At 41.2% G+C, this 25,293-nt stretch overlaps 1 protein-coding gene across 2 annotated transcripts in view; it reads left to right on the top strand.

Moving 5' to 3' along the window:
* The first annotated feature begins 3,885 nt into the window (after nt 1-3,885).
* ppfia4 (PTPRF interacting protein alpha 4) overlaps nt 3,886-25,293 on the top strand; it is a 65,502-nt gene continuing 44,094 nt past the window's right edge. Inside the window, exons 1-2 of one of the 2 annotated variants that reach the window (XM_020634278.3) lie at nt 3,886-4,215; nt 4,412-4,712. In XM_020634278.3, coding sequence (XP_020489934.1) covers nt 4,449-4,712 — 264 coding nt within the window. In that variant the 5' untranslated portion in view covers nt 3,886-4,215; nt 4,412-4,448. The remainder of the gene's footprint in view (nt 4,216-4,411; nt 4,713-25,293) is intronic. The other variant, XM_020634279.3, reaches the window with a different exon arrangement.

Here is a 25,293-nt window from a genome sequence, read left to right as displayed (position 1 = left end):
ACTAAAGTATAAATAAATAAATGTTGGGAGAAATGCATACAATAATTAAATAAATCCATCAATAAATATATTTATATATATATATATATTTATATATTTATTGATGCATTTATTTCATTATTTATACATTATTGTATGCATTTCTCCCAACATTTATTTATTTTAGTCATTTTTTGTCCCTCATAAAGGAAGTGTGTCTGCCCCATTAATGTCTTGCCAATAAAGACTATTATCAAGATTTCTTCATTTAGGACTTACTTTACACAATAGTATGTCATTTTTTATAATGTGTTATTGTACAGTGTTTCATCTAATTCATTAATTTAATTAAACCTTCATCCAGGTAAGTCCCATTTAGGACCAAGAATAGTAGCAACACAGTTTCAACAACAAAACACTCAAACTCAAGCAGTACATCTGACTTACATAATAAGAATAGGCTAATTATAATAAAATCATCAGCTAAAACAGCAGCAAACAGAAAGTTTGGATTTTAGACTTTTTCACAAATGATTTAAAAACATTCAGGGTAACTAAGTTTTTCAGTTTAAAATCAGACAGTACTGTTCCAAGCACAAGTAGCAGAAGACATAAAAGCGTGCTTTCCCTGCTCAGTTCAAACTTTGGGAACAACAAATTGTACAATGTTCAACATGCAAAGGTTGTGGATTCTGTCCTTCAAGGTTAAAAGAGAGGCAAGGTAGTCCGGAATCTGGCCCATAATAGCTTTATAAATGGAGATAAACAAATGCGCAAGCCGACTTGTACTTAAATCAGTCCATTGAAATTCAAAATGTAAAGTAGGCTAAAATGAGGAGTAAGAAATCTCACTGCACCACACACTGTCCATATGAAGACACTGAGTAGAGTCTTTCATGTAAAGTACATTACCATCATCCAGGGTAGGTAAAAGTGGAATCAACTAGTTTCTTATTTTCATAAAAGGAAAAACGGGAGTTTTTTCCTTTAAAGCCTCAGCAGTTATACCCTCAGCTTTTTAACAACATACCAAATGTGCTCACTGAAAGACGGGCTGTCTTCAACTATAATTAAAAAAACGTTATTCATTGACCCCAGATAAGTTTTGTCTGCATATAAAACAGCTGACAGAGCTGTTCTTCAAAAGTCAAAAATGGCATGCTGAAAATTTGCAAAAGCTTGTGCAGATATAGGTGCACACCAGTAAATGGCAGCCTCATCAGCATAAAAATTAACAGAACAATTTGGATGATTCTGTCCAAGTCCATTAGTGGGCCCAGAGCTGACCCTTGTGGTACCCCCTTGTAGAGTACTTCAGAGGTAACACCCTCTAACTGAACAGCCGGGGTTCTAGTAATGTAGTTTGAATTCTGCTGAAAAGCAAAGAAAATAGAGTTGAGAGTCAGATATTCTTTTGTGTTCACTTACCAAGGTTTCAAGCACTTCAGACTGGACTATTGGAGCCCTGCAGTGTGTGAGACATCTTTTTCTTTGTTTCTCACTGACTTTCTTGTTCAACCGCACCTGCCCCCTTTGGTTTGGATGCGCCTGTGTCTTGATTGTTGTTGAAACACAAAAACTTTGGAGATTGGTCTATAATTGTTTAGCACAGTGGGATCCCCTTCTTTAAACAGGGGAATTGCAACAGCTGATTTCAAGTCCTCTGGGATTTTATTTGCAGTCAAGGTAAGGTTGACAATGTGACACAGTTCATCATCTATCAAATCTGATGCAAGCTTTTAAAAGAAAGGCTCTAGACTGTCTTGACCAGCTCATGAGGGTTGACATTTTTCAGAGCCAAAGAAACTTCTGAGGATTAATCAGGTTATCTTTGAATACAGCTTTATGTGTCTCTCTATTTTTGTAATAACTGTATTTTCTTTGTAATTTATTTGCTTTGATGTGTATTATGTTTGTATTCATTCTACCGTTTTCTCATGTGGTTTTATGTATTTTACAGTATCTGGTTTTATTGTGCTGTATAAATTAAGTTGATGTCAAAGGTCAATCTTTTTTTCCATATTTCAGATGTTTTTGAGACTTTTTTCATCTGGGCCAGGTATGGCAAAGGAAGGGATTGGTTGGTTTAAGGCTGACATTTGAAACCAGAGCCGAACCTTGTCTGGTCCAACAGGGGGGCCAGTATACAAGGGCCAATAGTTGTCTTACAGTTGGCTGAGATAAGGCTATGTTAAGAGCCATACATGGGCCAAGTTCTGGCTGCCAGATGTTGGCCACTAGTCATTGCTGTAAAAGTATGTTGTACGGCACAGAACTGGGCCAGACCAATTTCACTGTGTGGAAAGATGTTTTTGGGCTTTTATTTGATAAGTCGGGGATCATATTATGTATCATTACATATTTTAACGGGGCTCAATGCTATGTTTTATTCTGGTGTATTTCCAAATAGCAAAAAGATATCTGATAGTGTGGTTTAGGCATATTGATTAATGGTTATCCTTGAGCTGAGTTATAAATTCTCAACAAGAGCTCAGACAAAGTGAGTCAGAGAGATGGGGCATATGCAGTCAGCTCTGCAATCTATCACATCATACAACGTCATAAGTGTTTTTAAGTAAAGATGTTTTTCCTCCTTCCTTTTATACGGTAATGGTCACTATTTAAGTTGCCCAGATTTCACAGAGCCAGACAGACTGAGATAATTACCATCATACAGAGAAGCAATACATTCACAATGTTATCAGACCCAGGAGCCTTTATGCTAAAAAGATCAACAGAGCTGTGTGCAGTGACCTATGAAAGGATTTTGTAATGTGCTGCAGGGCACTAGCATCCCAGAATTGCCAGACTTTGACAAAATTGTTGTCAGGACCTCTAAAATCAGCTGCAGAGAAGAACATTTCCTGGGGAAGATTCATAAAAAAAAACCAAAGCAACATTAGTTTTTGGAGAAACCATTGCTGCACTTCAAAGACAAGTGAGACACTTCTCATTATTTGTCTAATCAAATTTTTTGTACATTTCAAGTCTTTTGAATGAATAACCAGAAAATATTAATAATATCAATAATTTTCACGTTAAATTCTTTAAAATTTCCAATTCATTCAATATTGAACTGGGAAAGACACACTGTCATTTGTCCGAGATTTTAAGATTTGTCTCTGAAGGAAACATGGTTATGTGCTGCTTTAAAAATCAGAGGTGCAAGTTTTTATGTTTTCTGTATGTTAGTGTTTGTGCCCTGTCTTAAACAAAAAAATGTTGTTTATCAAACATACCCAACCTGTTCATTCATTTGTATTTTTTGAGAAGTGTGTAAGAATACAAAGCCAATGAAACACCAATTTAACAGTAATATGGGTTTTTCATTGGCTATTAGAGTAATAACTGTAACAACATAACCAATAGCAATCGTAAAACACTGTAGCCTATTGCTGACGGTTCGCTTCAGATCCTGCAGGAGGCGCTGCAGACTCTGAGGACACAAACTGCCTCTAATGCCTCTCGAACGAACATCATGTCTCAGGAGCTGTCAGGTTGTAACCTGCTCAGTGGTGCTGATGTTGAAAAGTTAATTACAATTGAACAATCAAGCGCGAGGCTTCCAGTAGAAACATGATACTAGGATATCGTTTAAAAAGAATATGCTGTTAAATGTATGACTGTCAGGCTAAATTCAGAGCCCAGTTTACATGCGCATGTTTGTGCAAAACGCATACGCTGCAGAGTCGGTCCCTTATCTGGAGCTGTCTAACCTGGTAGTAGTGACAACTGCAGATTCCCTTAGCTGTGTGTGTGTGTGTGTGTGTGTGTGTGTGTGTGTGTGTGTGTGTGTGTGTGTGTGCGCGCGCGCGCGCGCGTGTGTCTGTGTGTGTAACTAAGCGACTGTGTGTGTCGGGGGGGGGGGGGGGGGGGGGGGGGGGGGGGGGGGGGAGGAGTGATCGTCGGTTCGGTGACGGTGTGCGTGTTTGGAGATGGAAGCGGAGAAGGCGGATGCAGACCTATCTCTGTCCCCTTGAATAGGGGACTCTAAAGGAGATGTAAATCTTTGTTTTTAATACGCATATTTTCCAGTAAATGTACTATGATCTCGCGGGCCCCACCCCTCCAAACGCAGCCGTCTATCCCTGAGCTGTCAATCATATCACGCCGGGATTTCTACATGTGAGTGCATGGCGCGCCGGGCAGGGCGGATCTGCTCACGGGGTGAAGAAACGCCGGTTAATATGGATGAAAGGTCAATCACCATCGCATCGTTTCAATCACTCTGAGAAGGTAAGGGCGATGGAAAGCATGAGGATGCTCGTTAGATGCATGAGACATGTAATGCAATGGTAATGAGACGTGTGTCTACGGCTGCATATAGACTGTGCGGTGCTGCGGGGCGTGAAATAGGCCTTCTTATCAGTCATTTTAAGTCTGTTTATCAGGCTTTGTAAACCGTGTTTTCCCTTTTTCTCAATCCCGATAGCGACAGTGTCGTATAGCCAGACTACAGAGCGCGGAAGATGATGTGCGAGGTGATGCCGACCATCAGCGAGGGAGATTCTGCCGGACCTCCCAGAGGAGGAGGCACCGCTGGAGTCCCGAACGGCTCGGACCAGGAGGCCAACTTCGAGCAGCTGATGGTCAACATGCTGGACGAGAGGGACAAGCTCCTGGAGTCCCTCAGGGAGACTCAGGAGACCCTCATTCAGTCTCAAACCAAGCTGCAGGGGGCGCTTCACGAGAGGGACGTGCTCCAGCGGCAGATCAACGCTGCGCTGCCTCAGGTGAGGAGGAGGAGGAGGAGAAAAAGTGGGCCTGTTGAGGGGAAGGGTCGGGATGAGATGGTGGTGGGTGGGTGGGGGTTTAGATGGAAGAGCTTGCAACCGTTGTGTGCAGGATTTGTGGTAAGGTACATTGCAGCATCGAGTATAATTGTCAGTGTTGATCTATAACCTTTGATACTCTGGATAACCACTATATGGTGGGCAGTGGCGGTTCTAGACCACTTTTACTGAGGGGGGCCAAACTGTGGCCAGTTGTTTTGTCAGAGGGGAACATTAAACCCAGGTGAAAAATAGACAAAGATGATCGCTTTAAAATATATATTATGCCAAATAATAGCGCACATCATTAAATACAATGATTTATATTTGTTTCAGTAACAGAGTTTAATACGAGATTGTGAGTCCGGTTGTTGAGTCAAGTACTGTGTATGTGTTATTAGGGGGGCTCTTCCTTTTGGAGGGGTGGCCATAGGGGGGACCAAGCTCAGTGTTACAGGGGCACTGGCCCATGTTGGCCCCTGCCTAGAACCGCCCATGATGGTGGGCTGCTCCTCCGCCTTCTGTAAGTCTTAGAACTGGTTTGTGCCAGTGTGAAAAAGTCTTCAGGTGGGCCTGTCTGTGACAAAATCTCTTCTTGAGACACCCCTCTATTATTTATCTTTGTGGCCCTTCCTGAAATAATGGTCATACATAAACACCCCCCTTTCCCCCCGTCTTACAGCCCAGGCCTAAAAAAAAAGCCAAACATGATGTTAATGTACAAAAAGGAGTAAGAGCAGTATTATATATACGCTGAGACTTTGGTGGCACAACTATAAGGGGAACTCCTGGTAATGCTCCTGCATGTGCAGGGATATCACCCTGAGACTGTGATGATGATGATGGGGATATACACGCAAATGCAACTTCAAACACTTGGAATTGGCAGCGTGCCGAAAGGGAGGATCCGAATGTCTCGTAGGCAGAATGGAAGCATAGTAGTAGGTGAAAAGGTAAGGAGGAGGCGGATGGAGGGGTTTTCACTCACTAGACTAGGAGTATGTCTAGTGTGATGTTGAGAGTCCTTGAAAGAAGGCTGGGCCCTACTATCATGGTGTGTCACCTTTGCCTGCATGCCAGTATCAATGTGAGTGAGATGAACTGGGGGGCCAGCTGAGATACATTTTATCCCATTGTGTGAAAGTGAGAGTATTTTCAATCTAGCAAGTTTAATCATGTGTTTTGAAGTTACAAGGTATGATGGCAATGAAGCCTCAGCAATAAAGCCGTTACCTGTGCTCTAACTACTTGGCATGATGTCAGCAAGGTGTGTTTGTGTGTGTGTGTGTGTGTGTGTGTGTGTGTGTGTGTGCGTGAGAGAGACAGAGAGAGCAAGGGAGGGAAGCATGCTGACAATGACAGCCTCACTGCAGCCTTTTGTGAAAGAAACATGGCCGCTTGCTAGTGTACATGGCCCTGGGCTGCTTGCTTCCACACATGCACACATGTTCCTCTGTGCGTGTGTGTTTGTGTGTGTTAGAGTGTGTTAGTGCGTGTGTGTGTGTGTGTGTGTGTGTGTGTGTGTGTGTGTGTGAGTCAGGGAGACAGAGACACAGGAGCGAGTAGGAAGAGGCTGTCATGCTCGTTTTCTAATCCTGCCTAGTTCAGCATAATGTTTTATTCTAGCAATAATACAAGTATTAGTTATACAGTCGTAGACCTCGGGGACATTATGCAGACGTTATGACTGGCGCGCACATGCATAAGCTGTCTTCTGCCCTCTTTCTCTCTCTCTCTCTCTCTCTCTCTCTCTCTCTCTGTCTGAAAACACTGCTCGCACACATGCATGCACGCAAACTCATGCACACATAGCAGTGGTCATCATCTCCACACCAGCAACCGAGTAGAGATGATGCAACGCTTAGCAAACGGTCAGTACAGTGGTGAAGCAATATGAAGAAATGAGAACAGCTTCGTTTTTTCTTCTCAAGCAATGATGGTCTGGATCTGATAGCACACAAATTGCAGAGTGCATCTTGTAATAATGAGGGGGAAGTGTGGTAAAAACAACATACTCTCTCTGATATCTCAACTTTAAGTGTGATGAATATATTAGAGCGACGTTATCGCAGTTGGCAAACCTGCTGACCCCATTTTCCTATATGTGTCAGCGGTAATTATGTCTGTTGTTGATGTGTTAACGCTGTCGATCGCTGTACAATATCACACAATATATCTTTTGGTCTTGCTTCCAGTCAGCATATTTACATCTACATATGTGATGTAGGAGATTTGAGATGCATTTCCCCCCCATGTGTGAGCTCTATGCTCCTGAGGTGTAGACTGATATGCTAGTGTTGGCACGGCAGCACAACCGTCCTTCCCCCCCACATCCGACCGCTCTTTTCTTTCCGATTCCAATCTCCATCTACTAGGTGTACACACGTGTGTGTCATTTTGTGTTTCTTTTTGTTTTCTTATGTCTTCTGTAGGTTCCCTGTCTCAGTGGGACTGGTCTGACCCAGAACTGTCAGATCCTAGTCTCTTCTCCAGATATACACACACTAATACACACACACACAAATATGTGTGTGTATATTAGCGCGCTGTGAGAGAGACGTTCAAAACTCAGTGCTCTCCAGTGTCGTCACCGTTAAAAATACATAAACCCATATCACCTTGGCATCAGTGTTCACATTTATGTTTGCCTCAGCAGTGTCAAAAAAATGGATAACGTTGCCATTTGAGCACACACAACCACACACACACACACACACACACACACACACACACAAACACAGAGACTAGGATGGATATGTTCATTAGCTACAGAGAATAGAGTTTCAGATTAACATGTCAGCCCATTACAGAGCAAAATACCTCTAATACAGCCCTCAGAGATGGGTTTGCCCGAAGACAAATTAGGTTTTAATCACACACACTGAGAACAAGCACGCATACTTGCACGCGCACACTCAAAATGCCTGTTCCTCTTTAACTGCTTGGATGCTGTCATAAAGAATGTGCTGTAAGGTGTGTGATGAAAAGAAAGAGCAGACAGTGGGTGAAGAATGTCAAACTAAGCAGGTCACTGCTCTTCTCTTATCACTATGTGTGTGTAACATAACTCTATATTATCCTCTATTCTAGTTTGAAAAAGGGAAAGAGCTTGCTTGGTTTTTAGTGTATTTTGTTCAGACAATATACAAACAAATATAAAACCAACAATATTTAGAGTAGTTATATGAAGCAATTGGTCATTATTTTGGATGACTAACAGCTACAGATTTAGGCTTATAAATTGCCAGATCAAGGTGGGATATTAACCCTGTTAAGCCTCATCTGTGAAACACACAGAGGCTCTCTGGTGGGGGCAGAAGTTCCACCGCTGAGCCACCGGAGGTAGTAAAAGAGGTGTAACAGAGGCGATACAGTGGCCATGTGTAATGTCTAACCCTAACCCCCCCCCCCGAGCTTCAGCATCGCCGTAACACAATGTGAAATCACACACTGGGATATTAATTTGTTGCGGGTGCCGTGTATAAAGGCATAATGATGGTGAAAATTTGTGATGTCGCTGTTTAGTAAAGACATTGTAAAAAGGGCTTTAGTTTCTGTTAGTTGCCTGGAGCAGTTATACAAATGAGATTAGCCTGTTAGTTATTGGTTTGTTATTTTAGTGATTGGGTTTAGAGGAACTGTTTGAAACGCTGTTTCCCTTTGCTTTAAGTCTTTCTGATAAGCATGGCTTACCATTTGCGGACACCAACTCCATACTAAATACAAAGACATGACATAGGTTTGAATCATTTATCTAATATATGAACATGCCTACAAAATTGTACAATATATATATATTTTTTTAAAGATTTATTTTGGGGCTTTTCGTGCCTTTAATGGAGAGATAGGACAGTGGATAGAGTTTTGAAATCAAGGAGAGAGAGAGTAGGGAAAGAAGCTACAGGTGGGATTTGAACCTGGGCCACCTGCTTGGAGGAGCAAAGCTTCCATACATGGGGTGCGCGCACCAACCACTGCGCCACCAGCGCCCCGAGATAAATGAATAAATAAATTGTAAAATATTTTTTTAAAGAACCCTCACCATTTTCTATCTATGTAGATAAGTTGAGGTCAAGCAGTACTCAACAAAATGAGACTGTTGGCACCAGTAAGAGGACTGCACAGGCCACCTACTTGAAATCTTATTACACCCAATGTTAAATATACAGGTGGCAGCCCCCAGTACAAAACAAAATCATAGACAGGGCAGTTTAGAGTGGCAGCAGGGGAATTGGAAGACTTTTACCCATGACAAAACATTTAAATCCCATGTTACACAAAAAGCCAGTGTTGATTTCTTTTAAGTTGTGTTTGTAACGGCATTTACACTTTTTAACTAACACAACTAGCATACTTTTCCCAACCACAACTTTTTTTTTTTTTTTTTTAAACCTATCCCCCCTTGCTTAATGGATCCATGTCATTATGATTGCTGTACACAAAGCAGAAAAGTTCACAAACACATTCCATCGCTCGATTCAGGAGACCTCGATTAAAATGTCAAACGTTTGTCGTTTCATTTTGTTTCGAGATCACACAAATATGTAAAACCTCTGAACATCAATTTGTGCATGAGAGGTTTGTGCCTTCACTGTGGGAAGTGACTTTCATGCTGTGTGTGATGGTGTGTGTGTTGTGATGTTTGGACACCTGTTCCAGTCAGACACAACACTGGCTATTTTTGCCAGCGTACAAATACACAGAGAGAAAGACACACACACTGTATACACCTTTTTGCCCTTCCAAAACAACAACTGCCTCTTGTTATAAAGTCTAAGCCCCTCCGTCTACACTGAAACGCATCCAAACATACATACACACAACCTTATGAACGTTGTGTTGTTTCCTCGACCTACCACGTGCCCCTGACCCGTCCTTTGACTTCTCACTGCAGTGATTGTTGCTCACCCCAGTGCAGACACACATAAACACAACGCCACACACCTATGGATTGAAAACACATATTTATCAAGCCTTTATGAAAACAGATCATGTGTAACTTCTTCTAACTCTGGGGGTTTTATCTTTCTAGCCATCATAATTCCTGTCTCAGGTATACTTGGGTCCAGTTTGACGTAACTTCACTTTAACTTTTCTTCTTCATTCCTCTTCGTTCATCTATTCCTCTGAAGTTTGTCTCCTTCTCTTTCCCTTGGCACATCCACTACACTAGATGGTGCGTAGGAGAGCAATGTGTCCATCAAAAACTTAAAGATAAACTCCCGCGGTTTACTGTTTAAACTAGCTAACAGACATTTACCAGCAACGTTTCGGTACAAGACCTTCATCAGGCAAAAAGTTGGCAAAAAGGGCTTGACATCTTAAATAGGAAGTGGCTACAAGCCTGCAACCAATCATCATTATGACGTCAGCTCTGAATTATCACATTTATAAACCAATAAACATCAGCTTCTCGGTTGAGAGCGGTCGAAAATAACTGTGAAAGCCTCAGAGGCTGTTGTAAATATTTTTCCGAATACATCATTTTCAATTCAGGGGAAAATAAAGATCCCAAAGGGCAAAACCGAAAATCTACCCACAAATCAGAAACGTTCAAACAATGGCCAGGATCATATTTCAAACTTAGCCACACCCCCCACAAAATACTTGGGGCGGTTGTGGTCAAGGGTTCGATCGCCAGCTGGGCAACATGTCCGATGTGTCCTTAACCCTGAATTGCTCCCTCTGCTTCAGTGGTGGTGTATGAATGGATTAGTTACTTCTGAAGGATGATACTACATAGTGACCACTACCATCAGTGTGTGAATGTGTAGGTTTGTAAGGTGTAAAAGTGCTTTGAGTATTCGGGAGACTAGAAAAGCGCTTTATGAGCTCAAGTCCATTTACCATTTACTTAGGTAGGCTATACGAAATACACAAAATTGACGAACATGTCAAATCCTTATATCCTTCTCCTTCCCTCCCATGATGTTTGACCCTCTCTCTATTTATCGAACTCATCAATAACCCAGTAGTCCAATATCTCAGACAGTCCTTGTCCTCTCCACCTTCCTGCAACTGACCTAAGCCAAGAGCATAACACAGTGGAGGGAAGGTGACATAGATATGATTAAAGCTTTGACAAAACAGACAGGTGTTCCTCACTTCCTTCACTTGAATGCTATGGAAATGTTGTTAAGTCCTATATGAAATATCATCAAGATTGATGGAAATAAAAAATGTTGTATTAGATAATGTGGTTTTAGTAGCATTGTGATGTGGAGGAGTAAGTCACTCAATCACTGTGCATCCACAAAATCAACTTCTGTATTGGAGGTAAGCATTGGCCAGAACTTTTCACATCTTGTATTAAAAAAGTCAGATAGCAACACTTGCTCAAATTTGATTCAACTTGTGATTACACGTCTGATCTGATCTGATAGTTTATTAATTTCACACAACGTATAGCCCAGGGTGTGTGTCAGTATGCTGTGACATCCCTGTTGGGTGTTCTTTTTTTCTTATAATTTTGGACCATTTGTTTATTTTAAAGGCCAATGAAAGAAGACGGGGTGAAGAGAGCTGAGGGGTCAGACTCTTACCCTGGACAACTGCGACTGTAGCCTCTGCACATGGGGCGCTTGTTCCCCTGTTGGGTGTTATACACACCATCAGTCAAATGATACAGAAAGGACCTCTAACATGTAAAGAAGTTCCTTTGGTTTAGAGTACTGCACTGGCAACAGTATTCAAAAAGCCAGCCCTTCTGTTACCTCATTTTGATATTGCCAACTGTTTAAAGTTGTTCTGATACCAGTATCAATATCAGCCTCTGATGCATCCTCAAAAAGCAGTAACGGGCACCAGCAACTTTAACAGACAAGGTACCTATCTGATACCTTGACAAAATGAAAATGAAAAATAACAAACAACAACAGTGTGCTGCTAGCAGAGAGTGTAATGTTAATCAAAGCGTTTAATCCCAGTAGAAACAGAGGGGTACTCAGTATTAGCCAATACTCAAGTCGAGGTATCTGAAGTGGTATCAGGAAGGTAAAAAACAGCAGAACATCTCTACTACTATGAGGATTATACTTGTTGTATATCATGATGATCGTCATAGTCACAAAGACCTGAATTTAAATGTATCATTGTAGGCTTAATAAAGCACACAGACCCAATCACCCTCTGCAGTCCAATGAGGCTTAACGCCCCCATTCCTATTGTATTCCTATTCCTATGGTAATAGTTTTTCAGCCAATAGAGAAAATGTTATTTCACACTACTTGAACCAAAGCCAGCAGAAGTGAGCCTGGCAGGCTTAGTACTCTTAGACTTAGAAAACTTTATTTATCCCAGAGGGCAATTCGGTTCTACAGTCCACCCACTCAGCCACCTCAGTGACTGTAGCAGAGGTGTGTTTTAGCTTACAGGTACAGTGAGAGAGGGAGTGCATGTCAAAGCTAATAGAGCTAACACTGCAAAGCAAGGAAGAACAGCTATGAGGTCCCCCCGCATCCTATTTGGAAATGGCCTATGCTTATCAGGACACACACACGCACGCACATACACACTCATCTGGCAAAGCCCTCTCACTTCTGCACTCATCCACAAACAGACAATGACACACACGCACATGCACACACACAAACACACCTGCACACACGCACGCGCACACACACACACGCGCACACACACACACACACACACACACACAAACAAACACAAACACAAACACAGCCTAGCCTGTGTTTTCCTAAATGTCATCACACGCTCTCTACATGTAGTGCTGTGTGTTTGCATGTGTGGATGCTCGTATGCCAAAGGCTAGTGTTGCTTATGCATGCTCGGCTGAGGCAGCTTTGAGAACCATGATTGGAGAATATTGAGGAGGGTGGGTGAAGTCAGTCGGAAATGTCCTGCATGCCATTGGTCTGCTGTGGAAGTCCAAATCTTATACCACGTGTTATGTAAGAAGCAAATGCGGTAATTTGGGTTGATGGGGAGGAAAGTGGAGCATGAAGTGAGCAGCTGAATGTCACAGAGGTTCCCTGTGAGAATAAATAGAGACAATTAAACTGACAAAGAGAGACAGCGTACAGTAGTTACACTTTTTAAAGATGTTGCTTAAAGGATGTCTATTGCTAATTTAAATACATTTTGGGGCATTATCACAACAAAGCACAACCTAAGATGTCTTGATGTGATGTCATAGGATCATATCACTAGAAAGCAAAGTGAATATTTCTCATGTGAAAAATCTGTGGTTTCTGGAACCTCCTCCTTGTCAAGATCCATGCACTGACTGAGCTCATGACCTTCAAGTCCTTGCTCAGAAAGCAGTGCTCTACATAGATACATCTATACTATTAAGTATTACTATTAACATTAACATGAGCAGCCCAGTAGAAAAACAAGGTGTGAGCATATATGTCCACCTAGTGAATATTCTATGTGAGAAGTCAATCACTGCATAGCACTAAAAACCCAAGGTTAACCTTAAATTGCTCTTCCAAGTACAGACTTCAGAACAGGTTGTTAACAGGCCTAATATTTATCTGGAGTCTCTAAACAATTTGAGTTGTGGGTAAAACTGTAATAAATGAATCTGAATGTTGATAAGTATCCCTTATTTGTGTTCTTGTACAAACAACACAAGTTCACTATGTCACTTCTAACCATGCAAACTGTGATCCCCAACCTTATGTTTTAAAGAGCTTCTGCCATTTAATGAGGTCTGATCAAGGACTGGGCGATAAAATTTAACCATAACTATTGCGATATAATTAATTTGTCACAAAATATTTTTTTTCTCAATATAATAGATTTAAAGCTAAAATCACACCAGAAGACATGTGAGGCTAAAACGGGCAAAGCCAAAAATAGGGCATATGGGAATCTTTGGTGTCTCACGATTCGATTCGATTTCGATTCTCGGGGTCACAGTTCAATTCAGGATCGATTTTCAATTCAAAAATATTCTGAATTCATTGATTCAAAGTCCATTTCTGAATTATATCATACTGCAGGATCTACTCCAGTCATCTGTGAGACTTGCTGAATTTCTTGTTGCTCTATTTGGCATTCTACTGAGTTAAAGAGCTAGCTTTAGCATTTAGCAGGGAGTGACTGATTAGCCCAACAAGAAAATACAGATTTTTGGAAGTTATGAATCGATTTTAAGTCTTTTTCTTCCACCTCTACACACAAACATTTTCCACCATTTGAAACAATATCAGAGTTAGATCACAGCGAAAGAAAGAAATGAACAAACGTCCCAAACAAGTGACCCTCAGGAAGCATCGGGCCATTAGGTGTTACATTCCTAACTTTCATATTAGTGTTTTCAGCACCATGCACTGTGCTCATGATAATAAAATGTGTTCAAGTAAAATTTGTCCTGTTCAGACAAAAAAAAGAATTGTTAAACCACAATTAACAATCTGGTGTCTTCAGCTTTCATTCAGGAGCAAAAATCAGCCTTGACCTCTAAAAGAAATAAAGATCTGACATTTATCGTGATAATTATCGCAATCGACTGATATGACGTTTTTTTTTTGTGGATAACATTTTTTGTCAAATCGCCCAGCCCTAGACGATTTGGTGAGAGCGAAAAAGGGGACAATGTCATTAACACAGAAGAATTCTCAGAAGAACAACATATCCATCTCCAAGCAGCTGACTGACATCACACCTCTCTTTCTTTCTGACTCTGCCTCCCATCCTATCCTCTCCTCCCATCCTGCTGCATCATGACCTCCTCTCCACATCAGTCCAGTCTTGAGTCGAGCACACCCAAGAAGCTAAGACCGAGTAAGACTCGCTGTTGGCAAAGCCGTGAGCACAGCTTTTAGAGCCCCTGAGCACTAATAGATTATTAGTGTCCAAAGCTAGCTCCCCCACGCTGCCCTGCCTCAGCATGTCTCCAGCACGCCATGTCTCGGTAGCATCCATCGTTCGCTCGCTACATCCCTCTGCCAGTACCATCTGGCTCTCAGCACCAGGCACATTTAGCTCAGCCGGGCGCCAATTTGTCCCCCTGGCTGCCTGGGCGAGAGAGAGAGAGAGAGTGTCAGGGAAGGAAGAGGAAGAGTAGGAAACAGAGTCAGACTTGTAAAGTTAGATTCAGCAAACAGAGACAGAAAGAGACCAAGTCAGGAAAAAAAAAGCCAAATCAAGTGTACCTTTCAGCCCCCAGCAGCATATGACATGCTCTGGTAATGGGCAGAACGAACAGTCACTATACCTACGCGCACGTGTGTGCTCCCTATCCCTGGTAATAAGAGCAGAGTGATTGGAGGTGCAGGAACCCCAGGGGGGAAGGGGAAAGTGATGATGGAGGGAGGCCGGGAAGGACAGAATAAAAAAAAGGAGAAGGAGGAGAAAAGGGGATGTGAGATTAAGTTTTCCAGCCAGCAGGTAAGCTCACAGTGGCCCTGCCATGTCTTACAACTATGCAATTGGAACTCTGTCAGTTTGCTTTCCCTCCCACAACTATGCCTGAATACAAAATGAGGTGGTGTTAGGTGAGATGGGGTGTCTCACGTAATGTTGGATGGGGTTTGGATGGAAAAAATGTAGGAGGGTCATACTGGTGGTGATGTTTTTTCTCAGTCCTAAAGCTGGGAAGCTAATGTCACACTACAATTTTCTAGGTTTTAAGTGGTAACATACGGAATATGACAAATTTCTAATATTCAATTGTAAATTTTTTCAGTGAAAGAATCCAAAAGGGACATTTTGCAGGTAAAACAACATATTTGATAACTTCTAAACTACAGCTATTTTTACTGTAACCTAGGCAGTGACTGAGTGCTAACAATAACTTGAATGTTTGGAAGTATCACATCATATGAAAAGAAAGGCAAAGTCTTGCAGCCAATTTTTAATGTTAGCGAGTAAGTGGTGAAATGCTAACTTTTGCTAAGATGTTGTTGGAAAGTAGCTATAATGAGTCCTCAAACAGGCCTACAGTATGTCGTCTCTGATGAATTATTACTCCATTTCCCTTAAAACTTTTGCTCTCCATTGTGTTTTTTGTTTGCTGCTTAGTCTTGAGGTCATAAAATGCTACAACTTGTCCAATGACCTAGTTTATATCCTTAAAGACAGCAGAACATTTCAGCTTCTCACCCATCAAGTGTAATAATAGAGAGAGAAATAAAACCTAACCAACCACAAGTGCATTCGAAAACAAAGGACAATACTTGCACTCAATCCTTTTGCAAAAAAAAAACATATATCATACAAACCCACACTCTGTAGAAGGGGCAGCATTCTTTAGACCCCAGGTTTTCTCTTCCAAGCAAAAGACCCAAGCAGTCACAGCAGAGGCAGCAGCATCAGAGGCTAAGTCCCTGGCTGGACCCTTAAAGGGATTTACAGAACTTCAAAATGCTTCATCTGCTCCATGAAATACAGCTTGTCAGTGTCTCACAACATAGCACACACCCCCTGCTGCTGACCGTCAATAACACCAGCGCTCTCACACACATAACCTACACACACTCACACACACAGATTTAAGAGAGCATGGCGGTGCAAGTGAAATGCTGGATTTGAGAAAAGGACACATTTGTAGGACAAGTATTGCTGTTTATAGATAATGACTCATGTGAGGCATATATCTGTATGTGCATATACATACACTGAATAGGCTCAGTCCCCCCCCCCTCATGTTTCAATCTGTGTATGTTTAATCATTTATGTGAACCAATGTCAGTATTTAAATCTTAAATGTACATTTGTGAGTGAAATTTTTTTCGATTATGGAAAAATGCTTTTATCATTGATATTTTTCTGGCCTCTATATACGTAATAGATGTGATAAAGCTGTAAAAGAAAATATATGGCCAATATGGAAAGTATTTCTGAGCAGAATGATGGTCAGCAATATGATTCAAAATGGCCTCAGACCCCAACCACAACATCAGCATTATTTTGGGGACCCTGATCTGTCCATGTAACAGTTTAAAGTCCAATATTAAAGGGACACTTGACCCGTTGAAATATGAATCTGTATTGACATTGGGTCATATATGTAGTAGAAATGTTTAATAAATTTTGAAGTTGGTGCCTTCTTGGCCAAGAAAAGGCAGAAAGTGTCTTTTATGCTCATGTGGATGAAAGACACCAAATCCCAGAATGCACAGCACCGCAGGCCACTCCCACTAAGGTCCTCTAGTTACAGACATATTTACTTCAACACATAAGACCGTTTCCTCAACAGATTCAGAGAGAAAACAGACTCTATGTGTGTGTCCATAGGCAAACAGTGAGAGCACCGACACTACCAGTCCGCCCCAGCTCGAGCCGGCCCCGGCTCCTCGTCCTCAGCCAGCAATAAATCCACAGTGTGCTGCTCCGGCGGCGGCTAGCGGCGGCCAGCGGCAAGCGCCGGCTTCAGCTGCGGCTCCTGCGGCACAGCAACCAATAAACAAGACCGGCCTGTCGGCAGCAGCCATCTCGCCACTATATTTATATTTTTTCTGAGGAACAAGCGTTGTTGTTTCACCCCGCTAACCAGTGATGCAAAAAATGAAATTTTGCGTCACTGAAAGCTCCTTTTCAGATTCAGAAATACAAAGATTTCCCATCTCAGGGGAAAATGAGGTCGGGATGCACGACCATTCAAAAATACTACCAGGTTTCTAATGATACAAAGCTTAATGCAAATGGGTGAAGTATCCCTTTAACTATAATTTTCTCAGTTTGTTTTACTCACCACTTGCTTCTTAAGAGTGAGATTATTCTGAAACTGCGCCGTACATCGTTGTACATTTATACTGATTCCTCAACAGCGTAATGTTGGTATCCCAGTCTGTGAATTAGAATTGCATTGCAGCATTGCAGAAGCACACTGTAGAAAAACAGCGGGAGTTTCACATACACACACACACACACAATCAGACTTGCACACAAACGGGCTGTTGTCACCCAGCTACTGTCTCGCAGATCTTGTCGCTCCCCACACACACACACACACACACACACACACACACACACACACACAAAAAGACTTGGAATCTGAAGTGTCTTACAAAAATGTCCTGATGATGCTCCAAATGGTATCTGGACTGACTCAAACACACTGTGTTATGACAATAGGCTGTGATAAATACATTATTCCCTGTCTGCTGCTAATTTAAATTGCATGGGTTCACTTATACTGACGATATTTGTGGTGCGTCAGAAAGCTCTCCGATTGTCTTGTCTTGTTATTAGTCCACATTCCGTTTAATCAGCACCACCTACAACACGCCTCAGTTCTTAGCTGCAGTCTGTTATTCATTTACTTCCAGCTCCATTCACAGACACGTGGGCTGCTGCAGATACTTACATTTGTGTGCACAGTTTCCCACACACATGCAAGCTCTGTCAACATTTCTCTGTATTTGTTGGGTAAAGTTTTTCTGCCTCTTCACTTCTTCATCTTTTAGTTTAATGTGTTTTTTGCACCTCCCTGTTTTCCGTAAGCACAAGAAGCTGTTGTTTGAAATTACTCCAGGAATACACAGTGAAGATCCAGTATCCACATTAATGTTGCTGACACTCTGATCTGTTCTCTCTCTCCAAAGTCTCGCTCCCCTCCCTCTGCTATGTTTTTTTTTTTGTCTTTCTCGCTGACTATCTCTCAGGCTTGCCTTGCTCTCGGTCTTATCAGTGCTGATGGCTTCAAGCGTGTGTGTTGAGAGGTCTATTAGCTAGCTATCGTTCTGTCAGATATTGCTTCACATCTCCTCCGCTGGTTCACTGTACTCGCTGCAGCTCTGACAGCGTGAGGTGGATGCAGGGCTGCTGGGGAATCAGATGGGGGGCACAAACCCACACATTACTCTGTGTATGTTTTTGATGCTTGTGGAAGATTGTGATTGATTGAAACTTGATGTATTTGGAAAATGTTGTTTTATTTTGTGGGTTTATTACATCCACTGGAAGTGTATGTGTGTGTTTATGTCCTTAAGCAATTGCGTGTGTGCAGTGAATTGACCTTAATCAGCTCATTAAACTTGGACGTCTGGTGAGTCTTAGTGTAGCCTGAGAACATTTGATTGTGTTTATATGAGCGCATGCTTCAACATGCTTGTATGTTTGTGCAACTTAGTATTGTTTCTCACATTCGCTATGTGATTGCATTTTGAAGTCCATGTAGTTACATCTAATTACATTGCTAACAGCCTGCCCTGCTGCTCGATAATGTAATGGTATGATTAAGTGATACTAACACACACATATGCTGTCATCTCCATGGCCAGCTCTGTCCATGGATGATGAAGGTCAGTAAGCATCGTGGTGCCCCATTAGAATAATGGGGGCTGTGACGTGGCCTGCCCCAGTGCAAGGAGGACATCATTCACACTTAGATGCTCTTTCTCTCTCTCTTTCTCTCTCTCTTTCTCTCTCTCTCTCTCTCTCTTTCTCTCTCTCTCTCTCTCTCTCTCTCTCTCTCTGTTCCCGTCTGCCCTGCACCATCTCTTCATGCCCTCAATTCCACACTTCAATAGTCCCTCCATTTACTCCTTCTAACTCTCACCCACTCTGTCTGTCTGTGAATTGTTAGACCTAAAACTCATAAACATGGATTAGGTTTTTTTTTTTAACATCTTCAGTTTGATTTAAAACTCAATAAATGCACTTTGTTGAATCCTAGAAGAATAGAAGTATATATAAATACAGAAATGTTGAACAACATCCTGCCTGTTTGTTATAACACGTGACAGGAGTACACAGAGGGACAGTGTTGAGATGCAATTTATTAAAAAGAATTCTGACAAGATCCTTTGCCAGGAGATCTTTCGATTCTAAAACGTGAGGATATAACTCAGACAAAGAGCAGCAGCCATCACGGCGGAGGGTTATGTAGAAGTGGAAATGACCATAGAAGAAATCTGGACCTCAGACTTACACACACAGTCACTAAATTCTGGTTTGCTTGATTTACTATTACTGGAATTGTAGCAATTAGTAGGGTGGTACACAATAAAAAATTATGGAAATGTATTTTGTTAAAATGCACAGTTTTAGCCATGGCTAGCTGAGGAGCTGAGTGTATCATCACAGCCTTAAAAATCATCATCATAAATACTAGAACATAAAGTGTTCTTCCACCAGTTCAAGCTTGTTTGATGTGGAAATATAGTTAGGTTCAGTTCATGAATATCTTTACTTTAGCTTTATACTGAAGTATTTTATATTACAGTGCTATATTTTGCCTGGTGGATTTTCAATTTGCTTTTCAAAATGTACAACAAGAGCGTTTTGAAGGGCTGAACATGATGTATCATTTTCTTGCAAATAAAAAATGGTCTGCAGCCTTTTAGAGAGCGCTCATTCATAGCTCTCAGTTAAGACTTTATTTAATGCAAGTGCACATTAAGGGTAACCATTACAGTGTATACATGTGCAGGATTTTGCTATCATCAGTTATGAGAAAGAAATACACATTTTGCTGTGTGATTGTTATGACCAGGTCCATTATCGAAAGACCAGTAAGGTGGGAGGGTCTGTATGTTGTTCATTGACACAGAAACACAAGTTTTTTATTATTAGTCAACATTGTTCAGATTCAGATTCAGATTTTTTTATTGTCCCACAAGGGGAAATTTGTGTTGCAACAGGAGCACACAGAAGACAAGAAACACAAGGACAACATCAGCATAAAACATAAACCAAAACGAATTTTAAAATCAGACAGCACAGCAAAATATAAAACCAGCGCAATAAAATCAGTCAAGAGCCCGTACCAGAATGGAAATTCAAGTTATTTAAGTGCAAAGTGGAGGTGTGCAAATGCAGTGTTTCCCCTACCATTATATTAGGGGGGCGGCCCACCCCCCCGAAGGTCAAGTAAAAAAAATAAATAAATAAATAAATAAATAAAGATTTACTTATGTGCCTTTATTGTAGAGATAGGATAGTGGATAGAGTCAGAAATCAGGGAAAGAAGTCATTTAAGGATACCTTTCTGATAGAAAAGGACAGCTGTCATTAAAAGTAACACCAAGATGAACACCAAGATTCCTTCAAGTGTTTGTGTTGTCGTGTCGGCATGTCGGCTTGTCCCCACCCCTCCAACGCTTTAAACCTAGGGGAAACACTGACATGTGCAATTCAAGTGCAAAAAGAGCAACAAATAGCTAATTGTTGTTTAACACTTGGTAAAAATTGTTATGAGCTATTGTTATGTTTTCAGTTTTCAACGTGAGAAAGAGGAAATATTTTTCTGTTAGTGTGGTATGGTTTGACTGTTTACAACACTATCAATCCCATGTGCATGAACCATCATCTTCATGGAGAGAAAAAACTAGCAAATTCTGGAGTTGTCCTTGCTTGCTCCATTTAGAGAGGAAGCTGTGTTTTAAACGATGAAACTCATATTACATTTTTAAAGTCTGGCATAAAAATACACCTTGAAAAAGTACCATTTTCATGTGGGCAAAACAGCTCTGAGCACAGCTCTGAACAGAGTAAAGGTGCAGCAAACTGCACGGAGCAAGACTAGGTTTGGGTATGTTTGCGCCTGAATAGAATCAGCAGTGCTATATGCTTTGTGAATGAGCCCTTGAGACAGAAAATATAGTGGGAGAAAATTATGTGATTTTGTTTTAGCTATTAACGGCTGCAATCCGTTCTTTCTTTGAAAGCACAGCACTCTATTTTGATATTTGATTCATTTTCCAGTTGTGTTAATAATTTTCGCAATTTCTGACGAGTTAGCGGATTCCAACTTGATACGTGTTGTATTTATTAGGGATGACTTTGCTTGTTAATGACACCATCTGTTTTAAAAGTGTAAATGAGTAGATGTCAGTCTGAAGCTCAATATTCCGTTTCATCTTTGGACAGTCTCACAACGCCAAACAATACAGAAAGCATAACCTTGGAAAAATTATGAATTTCTTGCACTTTTTAATTTCAAGATGTGACAGCTGTGAGATGACACCTTTTTGGAATGTTCATAGGAGAAAGATAAAAAATAAATTAAAATCTTAATTGCCTCTCGCCAATAAGAGAGAGAATAAAGAAAAGTGTGATTGAGCGATGGACAGAGACGCCTGCAGTTGAATTACATAAAGGTCATATGAAACTCCTCATCTCTCTTCCTCCCCTGCTCCCTCCCTTTCACTTCCGCTGCTGTCCTCCGATGTTCCTCTCCATCCTGTGCCTCTTGTGTTTCACTCACATCTTTTTGTCCCTCTGATCTGTTCATTTTTTTCCTTCCTTTTTATCTGATCCCCCATTTCCTCGTCTTCTTCTCTCAGCCAGTGGTGGCATGTCAGTATCTTGTGTCAGAAATGCCTTTTCTTCTTCTTCTCGCTTTAGGGCAGCCTGAAGATAGCGTCAACGCAAATTCACACACACACACACACACACACACACACACACACACACACACACACACACACACACAGATCTGTGTTTTAATTGGTCCAGGTTAACCCTGGACTTGCTGCTAGGGTGATGGGTGCATTGGAGCATGTGCCCCACACTCACACTCTCACACACACACACACACACACACACACACATACATACACACACACACACACACACACACACACACACACACACACACACACACAGCTATATTTTTGTAGATGAATACATTTTTTTCGCCTTCATTTTAACATCCCTCTCTTGTTATCCCTCCGTACCGTTTCCATGGCGGCCCAATTCACTAATTAAACCTCCCTGCTCATAAACAGCTCCAACATATTGAAGAGTGAGTCTGGAGTTATAATTAAAGAATCCAGAAAGAAAGATACATCAAGTGATATCATTTGAAATGGAGACCTTTAAGATTGTTTTTTTATGTGATCAAATGTGTATTATATAAGGGTAGTGTATGGTTTTGATCCATAATGTCAGCTTAATATTTCTGCTGTTTAAACCAGCCATCCATCCTCACAGCCGGTTACAGATTGACAGTTAATGCAGCACGACTGCACTTGCTTTTGATTGGCAAACGTCCATAAACAGCTGCTTAAATCCTTCCACTCGGGCTGATTTAGTGCACTTGAGCTGACACACCCGGGGGAATGCCTCCACAGATCTGCAGCAGGAGTATACTCCATATTTTAATTATTATAAACAAAGCATTCAGAGCAGATTTGTTGGCAATGTCAAATAATGCGCTTTTATTACTAAACTGCAGATAATCTATATATGGCATCAGGTTATTTGTATCTCTGTTTCCTCCTTGTCATACATGACCTTTCAGACCTGCGGTGTATGTTCAGAGTCTATATGGTTCACACGTATACACATACATGAAGACAACACCCCTGTGGGAATACACCACAAATCCAATTGGCGCTGGTTTAATGCTGACCCAACGGAATAAATGTCCGTCCCCTCAGTGTTCCCCCTCACCCTGAGGGCACAGCGCCAATGTGTCCCACAATCACCTCACGCACAAACACAAACTGCATATATATATATAACATCCTGCAGGCCGTCTGTCTGTCCATTAACGAAGCTTACATCTTTGAGTGGCAGTCACTCGGTCTGTATACAGTATGTGTTTGTGCCAGTGTGTGTGTGTACTTGTGTTCACGTGCAGACTCAGGGTTTTTTCTCTTCCTAACCTCTCCAAGCCCCGTAGATTTAGTCTCCATGGAAACAAAGGAAGGGAGAGGGAGGGGATAGTGTTGACTTCCTGACACCTTCTGTCCCATGGGGCGCCAACTGTCAGCAACTCCGTATGTTGATGTGTGTATGTGCACGTGTGTGCATGTGTATGCATATTTTAAACACATGATAAATTCTATACACTGAAATCCTACTAAGGTAGACATGTAAAAGATAATGTTTTAGTTTTTTTTGCATTTTACCTCAGTTTATTTCTGTAGAGGGTATTTGTGTGAGTGTGTGTGTCTGCGTGCGTGGGTGGGTGCGTGCGTGTTTGCATGCCTATGTGTGTGTATCTGTTGGCATGTGCAGTCTCTCAACCTTGATTGTTGTGTGTCATCGGCTGCCAAAGCAGAGCGGCTCAGTGTGTTAGTGGGTCTGGCTGCAGGACTGTGTGGTGGATTCCCCGGTTCTGTTCAATGGGATGGGGAGGGTGAAAGTTTTGATGTGGGGGGGGGGGGGAGCAAACAGAAAGACGCAAGTAAAGAAAGAGATCTCCGATGTTAATCATGTTTACTTTGTCACCCCGCCTAGGCCCGGGCAGATAAAAAAATTAAATCTGTAGAGGAGTCATGTACTCCCAAAAGTACAAAAGTGAATCACAATCATAAAGAGCCCGTCACCAGGAACCATGTTGTTCTGTTCTTTTTTTAAAAAAGCTCACAAGGTATATAGTTAGTGCTGGTTATGAAAAAGACTAAAAGTAATATTGTCATATATGTTTATTTATATTTTCGACAACAAAACCTTCTCAGTGAGTTAAATGTTTGAATGCTCAAAAAAAGACAGATGAGTTTTTTGTTTTTAAAACAGCACCACCAAGATGTACTGGGAAATAAATCAGCTAATAACCAAGATTTTACGCTTGGTCCACAACAGGCAACATCTCAAACTCCTCACAGGGGCTTTAGACAAAGTTAGAGGAGAGAGCTAATCTTAAAATGTTAATGAAGTCTTGATTGTAAAAAAAATGTTTTCACAATTTAAAGTTTCCTGACTCTTCAATGTATTTGTTTTTTGCTTTAAAAGTTGTGCGATATTAAACTCTTTAATTTTGAGTTGGTCAAACGCTGCATGCTAATTATTGTGAAATGGCTCAAAATAAGAGATAAGGGAAATTGAAGCCGGACTGAGGAGGGAACAGGTGAGGAGGAGCTGGAGAAAAATATGATAGACAATAGATCTTATATTGCAACAAAAAAAAAATTCTAGAGTAAGAGAAAAACGATGAGGAAACATTAGAAATAGATGTAGCCACCAAACCTACAAAGATATTATAAGACACAGAACTATATTTTATGTAGTAGCAATTTCAACCATGAAACATTACATGAAATACAGCCCAGTGATGGATGGCCAATAAAAGAGACCGAATGAGGCATTTAAGGATGTTAGAATGTGGAGAACACATCCTTCATGTCCTGTAACCAAAAGTTCACCTGGTTACCCAGCAACTAGGACGTCACTTAATACTTCTTCGTTGTGTTTGTTTTTTTACAAAGCAGCTTCACAGAGTTCGAGATTTGAGATTTTGGGGGCCAATACCAATATCGATTTTGGGAATTTAAAAAAATCCTATATGACATCAGCCGATATCTTTCTTCCATCTCTATATATAGATAGATAAATATAGATATACACATTCACTGTGCCGTTATCAGATAGATATCAAACAAAGAGAAGATGGTCACTCAACTGGAAATAACTGTACAATTTACGTCGATCAACGCTTTACACCCCGGGGAGTGATAATGCTTGTTGTAATCCAAATAGCGCCCTCTGCTGGTGACAGCCAGAAAGAGAACTGCTAGTGTAATGCAATGACAAACAAATTAAACGCTATTCGTCAGGTGAATAAATCTAATACCGCTGATACCGATGTTCACTGGATATGCTATTATTGGCTGACCGATTAATCGGTCGGGCTCTAATTTCGATGCTATCAGATCGACCTAGCTATCCGCTACACTCA

Source organism: Labrus bergylta, chromosome 5 (assembly GCF_963930695.1).
Source record: "Labrus bergylta chromosome 5, fLabBer1.1, whole genome shotgun sequence".
In the NCBI taxonomy this organism is placed as follows: Eukaryota; Metazoa; Chordata; class Actinopteri; order Labriformes; family Labridae; genus Labrus; species Labrus bergylta.
Note: the sequence above shows the minus strand (reverse complement) of the source record. Positions and strands in the feature narration are given on the sequence as shown.